Genomic DNA, 7,500 nt, shown 5'->3' on the forward strand with positions numbered 1-7,500 from the left:
GGTTTTGTCTCAGGTGCCGCGAAAGCAAAACTAATTTGGAAACTTACTTAAGCATTTCGTGCTTTTCATGAGAGTTTTGAAAGCCAAATCTCAACGTGCAATCAGATTCCATACTTGCGACAGTATTTTTATAATCCTCGCCCCTTTGTTAATTCTTCGAATCTGGAAACTTTGGCCAATTACAAACAGGCACAGAGAATCAAATGAGCCAATCTTAACGCAAGCAAATGCATGCATCCGGCGTGACCGCGAAAAAATACACGTGAGCAAAAAGCAAATTGCTCTTTATGAAATGCTGAAATGTTGTGCGAGGTTTTCAAGCCAGTCGGAAGGCGAAGAAACCCAAAGCTGAACGAATCTCGAAGTTGCCAACTTTTCTAATGGCCTGGCCGTGATGTCTTTATTTCCTTATTCACCAGGCACCCGTCGTTATCTATGGCCAAACAGAGGAAACGCCCTCACTCATGATTGCATCCAATGTGATGTTCTACGTCTGCAGATTTTCTCTAAGGGGAAGGTAAGGTAGTGTTGAAAATTTTTTTTACAGGGGTAATGTCACAGGAGTTTTACCTTGGTCAAGACTCGACAAAAATTCAACTCCCAGCGAGCTTTAAGCGAGTCGTGAGGTCGCGAGGAGAATGAGGCGGGGAAACGAGCAACTCTCCCTTAGGAGGTTGCAGAACTTGGTTGACAATCGTAGAATCTGATCCAATCAAAACTGTTTCCAGGCCAGCGCACGGACCACTCTAAAGGACCTCGAAATCAGGCGTGCTCAAACTGACAAAACCGCCGCTATGCATACTTCCTTTGAATAAGAGCAGACGCAGGGCAGTTGATAGAGGCCCGCCCTTTTTTCGACAGAGCCAGTTGGCAATTTTAGTCTTGGTGACTTAAAAGGGAAATAAAGGCTATTGTAGTTTTCTTTGATCCTTAAGCTGGGGAGACACGGTTTAACATTGTGCACATTTGTTGAACCGCATGTTGCAGCCTGTTGAATGACAATGTTGCGACTTATTCAATGGCTACAAACGCATTCAACATTTGTCGAACGAGAATTACGAATTAATTCTTTACATTTTTGGCGGCAAATATGGAAATGGCGGGTGACGAAAGGTTGTTGTCATTGTGTCCTGCAAGCCTATTGTCATTGTGTCCTGCAAGCGTATTGAAATATAGATGATTCTTCACCATCACATGTTGCGGTCGCCATAGTCAAACCAGGTGAACGCGATGCTGGAACCAGCGGCAACTTTTTGAACGGAATAGAACTCATCTCTGTTTCGTTCAACAACTTTCAACACGATGAACGGTCTATTTCAACTGCGCGACACACTGTTCAACATTTGTTGATCAACAAATGTTGAACCGTGTGTCACCTGCCTTACAGCGGTGGCATTGGGGATCTAAATCAACGTCAAACGAAAGCCTCATTGTTATTGCAGATTCACGTTTTTTATACAGTGTTGTTCTGATTCTAGTTTGATTAAATTCTACTGCCAAACTGAATAGCTAGAGACCGCTGGTATGCTGACTAAGAAAAAAAGTTAAAATTCGTTATTTTGTACATGCGCCCTCCTTAAAACGTGCGATTTGGTCTTCGACGTTGCAAATTTCCTAAGAACGATAAAGAAGTAAACTTCGCAACTTTATTTTGCTCAATAAATTAATATTGGAGTCGACCTCACCTTCGTAATTCCTTGCCCCCCCCTCCCCCCCCCCCCCCTCCCCAAAAATACAGAGTATTGGCGGGAGGGAAGGAAGGTTGGTTTCATTGAAAGAGGGAAGGGGTGGTAAAGGGTTCATCTTCAGCTTCCACTCATGCCATCATCAGAGTATACGGTCTTAAATAATTTAACAGCGAGAATGTAGTTCCCACTCCCCTTAAGCGTTTTAGGGCTCACTTGAAATTTTGAAACAAATTTTGGAATAATTTTCATTTTTAGTGGAACCCCTGATGAATGTCTCACACAAATGGTGTCGCACCCTTTGGATGATTTAAAATTTATTGACTCGGGTCTTGGTGGACAGGTATGCTTTCACACTTCTCGAATCCACTTCACTATTCAGTAATTTTTAAGTGCTACTATGACCAAAAAATCAAGTCTTCCTTTTTCTCTGGATTTCAAAACTATGTTAAGTGAAGACTACGTGACCCAAGTTTTAAGCCTTGATTTCAAGAAGACACCTCTTTCTTTTAACTGGAATTTCCATAATTAATGGTCCGCCATTAGTAACTTTAAAATCTTGAGAGAGCTGGATCTTGAGAGAGCTGGACCGGTTTAAGAATGCAATGCGTGTGTACGCGGCTGAATTAATATGCAGCACGGCAGTTTCGGGCTTTCAGACTTTTAAACTCGTGTTTGCAAAGTATCAGGCGATATTCCCCGCGATTTCGCAGGATAATTGTTAATCATTTACACGCTGAAATTTTAAGCGAGTGAGAAAATGATGTCACGTCTTCCTAGATCCAACCCTCTGACTTCCATCGGTCAGTTTGTAACGTGTGTAATGGCGGAAACAGCCTTTGGGTGATCAAGGCTCAAAATTTCGCCAGTCAGGTGTTATGCATTTATCAATGTTAAGCCCGAGGGGTAGGGGGGGGGGGACCCCGGGCATATGTGGGACGTTTTTTTGCGTCACATCGTCCTATGTACTCGTATGTGCGCCGACCATCTTGGAATTGAAGTAGCGCGGCTAAAGCCCTGAAAGACGGCTGTTTTTAATAGAGGTAAGCACTTGTTTTTATATGTATACGAAAACACTACTTCTCACTTCTCATTTTCAATATAAATTGATGGAACACCTTACTCTGTGGGGATTGTGTGAATTGTTGATAATGTCGACTCGCTTTTCGTCAGAGAATCAAGCGGTGGAATTCTATTTAAAAATAATTTCTATCCATTGACTAGGACAGTGCCTCTCTTAAGGATCACGGGTGGGGATACCGGTATTTGATCTGATTTGACCAAATTTTGGCGCACCACGGTGGGAAGTTTGACCAAAAATTCTTCTGAAAAGTCAAATGCCCCACACATGCCCGGGGATCCCCCCCCCCCCCTCGGGCTTAACATTGATAGATGCATTAAGCAAACACACTTTCAAAATCGGAAGAGAAAAAGACAGTGATTTTTTTGTTCCTAGTAGCACTTAAAGTTGCACTTGCCTTTGCGTTAAGAGGGAATCGATTAGTGAATGTAATTGACCGTATTCGTATTCGGACTGGAACTAGCCAGTAATGGAGGCTAATGTTGGATATATTAAAAAGCATTTGCATTTGAAAAGATTCCCCCACATTAGCCTCCATTCCAAACTAGTTCTAGTCCAATACTGAGAACACGAATATGGTCTATTCTTGTCCCGGCCCGTAATACGTCGACGATAAAAATAAAAAAAAATTCCCGGAGGATTAGTTTGGAACACTTGGAACACCAACATGGCCGCCGTGACCTCACGTGAAAGTTAAAGCCTGCTTACGATCCCAGTGGCCCATTAGTTCGGAGCTTATCCCGGTTTTTGTAGCATGAAGCGACTAGGAGTATTTCTACTCTCCCCAAGATGGGATGCTAGTCCATCGCAGGGCTACCCCCAGCATTAAATTCGCCGGTACCCATTTATACACCTGGGGCCGGTTGTTCGAAAGCAGGTTAACTTAATCCAGGATTAGTGTAAACTTTCGTTTCATGTTTTCAACTTTTTGGTGAAAGTCCCGTTTGGTTATTCTTGTTTTTGAAGATTGACTTCTTCTAGTGTAAAAGTTTTCCCGAATATCAGCGTTGATCAGCATTTGGGAGAAGAGAAATAAACTCCTTTGTTAAATTTTAATCTGGGATTAATCTGGGATTAGCGTTAATCGGCTTTTGAACAACCGGGCCCTGGGTGGAGAGAGGCACCTTGAGAGTAAAGTGTCTTGCCCAAGAACACAACACAATGTCTTCGGCCAGTGCCCGAACCCGGACCACTCGATCCGGAGTCGAGTGCACCCCCGGAGGATTAGTTTGGTACACCATCATGGCCGCCATTACTTTTTTTCGGAAGACCAACATGGCCGCTGTGACGTCATGTGAAAACGTTCTATTCATATTACATCTCTGCTTGCATGCATTTTCCCGCTCGTTTTTTCTGGCTCCAAGTTTTCTCGCCTTGGACTTCATGGGTGTGGATTTGCCTTAAGCGGTGGATCATCTCACTTTTTTTTTTTTAAGATAATGTTTTTAAACCTTTCTGTTCTTTAAATTTGGATGTAGAGTTTTCGTGTTGAATTTTCTTCGCCTGGCGGATGCTATGATTTCCTAGTTCGTGAAAAAGGCCGATGCGAGAAATTCCTCAGTTTGTTTATAGGTGAGTGTAATTTGGTCTCTGTTTTTTTTTTTTTAACTCCAAAAATTTTATTCCTTTAACTTAAGTCTTATTTTTCCGCGCTTAAATCGGGCTCTCTTCAAAAAGTATACATTTCCCCGCATCTTGCGCTTCAGACCGGTTGCATATTTTCCCGCTTACTCCTGGAACAAGTTTCTGTTCTAACCGTGAATGCTAGAGGCTCGGCTATTGCAAGGGATGGGTAGGCGGACCGGGGCTTTCGCAAAGCAAGCGCGGAAAGCGTTCATTAGGGAGCTTAAGATCTACGACGACGACGTCGACGAAAACGTCACCTCAAAATAGAACTTTGCTCAAGTAAAAGTCTTCCGCGATTATTCCATCTTGTTCACGTCGTACAATGTGGGCGAAGTATCCTAAAAATAAATTGGCATAAGCGGTTTCAGACTGAAAATAGAGAATGAAAGATTCTCTGTTGCATGCTCACGTTGTCGTCAAAACCTCAAATTTAGTGATTTTACGTCGTCGTCATGCAGAGAACCGCAAAAATATGAGCTAAAATCCGTGCCACGTGCAGCACGATTATTCATGCTCTTTTAACCAATGATATCATTGTTTTTTGGCGTTTTCGTCGACGTCGTCGTCGTAGATCTTAAGCTCCCTATTCACACGGAAGAAACACTTTGGTTTTCGCTCTGACTCTCATACGCGTGAGTTTCTGTCGCGCGCTTTCCTCGCGATTGATCCCTCTCGGAGGCAGGCTGGACGTACTTGCTTAACTTTAATTGATCTGTACTGACTTAAGCTGGTTCGGTTTTTGCAATTGCTTAGGCCAAAGTTGCAGCTTCACCGTCCCTTTTTTGTATTCGTTTTCTTTGTTCGTCATTTAGACACTGTCCAACGAGCAAAGATGAAAGCCGGCAGTAAACCTGTTGTGATAAATCCTCCTCATCCACAAACCTTGGAACACATCAGGTAAGTTAAGTAGCTTAGCGTTATCTGCTTGCAGCTACTTAAGTTGCTCATATAACTGCGATGATTCTTCTACCTTTCATTTCATGTCCATTCCTTAATTAAGCAATAGAGGACATTTCCGTGTTTGCATAGCCTCATTTAAACACGAGGGGGAGTTGGCACAATTCGAGACAGTTATGGAAACTATTGAATGCACAAGATGTTACATCTTAGAGCAGATGTGGAAAGGCTGTACATCCCCAGAAAAGATGGAGGAAGGGGTCTGATTGATGTAGAAACCTTCATTCAAAACAGCAACGATAGAGTTGGATCATTACCTGAAGCACAAAACGGGCAATATCCAAAGCGGGTTCTTGAACATGAACGATCTAAAGCCAAAAATTCAATAACCAAGAATGCTACTAAGTTCAACAGGGAAGTAACAATGTCGGAGTTTGAGAACAGAGAAGATAAATGAAAACCGTTGTGAATCCCTTTGGTTGTTGGTGCGCTTGGTACAGTGAAGAAGGGGATGATAGAAAACATCAACAAAATATGAGAGAGATCTACTGTGACAGAAATTCAGAAAGATCTGCAATCTGAACAGAACTATTGATTTACGAGTGACTGATGCGTCAGGTGCATGGTTTGTGCCCGGCTGATACACAAAAATAGTAGTAGTAGTAGTAGCAGCAGCAGCAGAAGCAGCAGCAGCAGCAGCAGTAGCAGCAGTAGCAGTAGCAGTAGCAGTAAATTTAGCATTTCATATTTTATAAATTAACTTTTATCTTCTTAACTCAAAAACCGTTGGTAGCTCTAGCGTTGCTAGCTCTAGGATACGTCTTCGCTCGTACTGTGTGTGCAACGGAAACAAGAAGGGATAATTCAGATGTCTATTGTATTATTTTGGCGGACCCGGGCCAAATAAGAATTAGATTCGGCTCAACTTTGGAGGTGCGGCCTTTCAATCGAACATTATGCAAACCTTTTGTTTTGTTTCTCGTACCACGCTATTGTGAACCAAGAATTCTGAATGAAGCAACGCAAAATTGTTATTTTCTTCAGGTGTCAAGTGTTCGGAAAGAAAGTGGAAGATACCTGTTCCATGGTAAGAGGAGATCTTTTTTTGTGCATCTTTTAAGAAAAAATATCGCCAAGTATATTTAAAGCGTTAATCATTTCTTTGTTTCTCCTTGAAGCGTTTATGATGTTTTTAATGTCTTTAAGGGGGAACGGCTCCGACAGCAAGTCACGCATTTCACTGATCCACCGCTGATTAAAGACAGAAAGGTTTGTGTACGAAACTACCACAACTAGGTTTATTCTCCATCTTGGATCTGTAACCGCAGACCTTGCTTCCTTCGGGCAGTTCATTGCCCAAAAAAAAGCTTAAATTCATTTTTGGCTGTTCCCTCCTTGTTGTTTTGGTGAAACATCAAAGGTATAAGCTGACATTTTTTTTGTTTTTGTTTTTTTTTTTCATCCACAGAGCTTGTTGAGAAGCTATTCCAGTTGCTTTGTTGGTCGGGAGTTTGTGGAATGGATGGTTCGAGTGAAAGAGGTTGAAAGCAGAGATGAGGTAATGAACATGAAAAGGCTCTATGGTTAAGCGATTTTTACCGAAAATCGACCGAACCATTGAATTCTGTAATTGCCTGAAAATTGGATCTGTTTTTACCTTTAGGCTGTTGAGCTTGGACAGCGCCTGTTGGACGAAGGTGCGCTAGAGCACGTCTCTAAAGAACACCTGTTTGAGGACAAAGATCAATATTACAGGTTCAACACGGAGGTAAGTAATGATATGGCCATCCGCGTGAACAACGAACTCCTCAGCCCTCGTTTTTGCATGCCCCTAATTTGTTGTCATGTTATCTAGTAACAAATTGGGTCAGTTTCTGAAGAAACATTGTTGCTTATTCGATGGGCGTTTGAAACACAAGAATTTGGGAATTTTAACTGAGCTGATACAAATAAATTGACGACCGCAAGGAGATGGAAAAGTAGACTTTTCGGGTGATAGCTCTTGCCATTCGCTATCACGAAGGGCTAACGCTCGAAGCGTTAGCTTCTCCATGTCCCTGCGTTCGTCAGTTTACTTTGATTGAGTCTTCTGATACTCCTTCATTTCTCCTAAAACTCATTTTGTTCCTTTGCACTTTTCATGGGCAGAGCTCGGATCTTGACCTTTCTTACGGGGTTCTAGTCATTTCGCTACTAGTCAACTAACCACTG

General features: G+C 42.3%; 1 protein-coding gene across 1 annotated transcript in view; it reads left to right on the plus strand.

The window, feature by feature from the left end:
- LOC138045011 (serine/threonine-protein kinase 11-interacting protein-like) overlaps positions 1-7,500 on the plus strand; it is a 41,077-nt gene that overhangs the window by 27,474 nt on the left and 6,103 nt on the right. Inside the window, exons 22-29 of the mRNA XM_068891371.1 lie at positions 420-517; positions 1,944-2,028; positions 4,245-4,338; positions 5,205-5,289; positions 6,334-6,376; positions 6,496-6,558; positions 6,758-6,847; positions 6,953-7,057. Of these exons, the coding sequence (XP_068747472.1) occupies positions 420-517; positions 1,944-2,028; positions 4,245-4,338; positions 5,205-5,289; positions 6,334-6,376; positions 6,496-6,558; positions 6,758-6,847; positions 6,953-7,057 (663 nt within the window). The remainder of the gene's footprint in view (positions 1-419; positions 518-1,943; positions 2,029-4,244; positions 4,339-5,204; positions 5,290-6,333; positions 6,377-6,495; positions 6,559-6,757; positions 6,848-6,952; positions 7,058-7,500) is intronic.

Source organism: Montipora capricornis, chromosome 1, assembly GCF_036669925.1.
Source record: "Montipora capricornis isolate CH-2021 chromosome 1, ASM3666992v2, whole genome shotgun sequence".
Taxonomy (NCBI): domain Eukaryota; kingdom Metazoa; phylum Cnidaria; class Anthozoa; order Scleractinia; family Acroporidae; genus Montipora; species Montipora capricornis.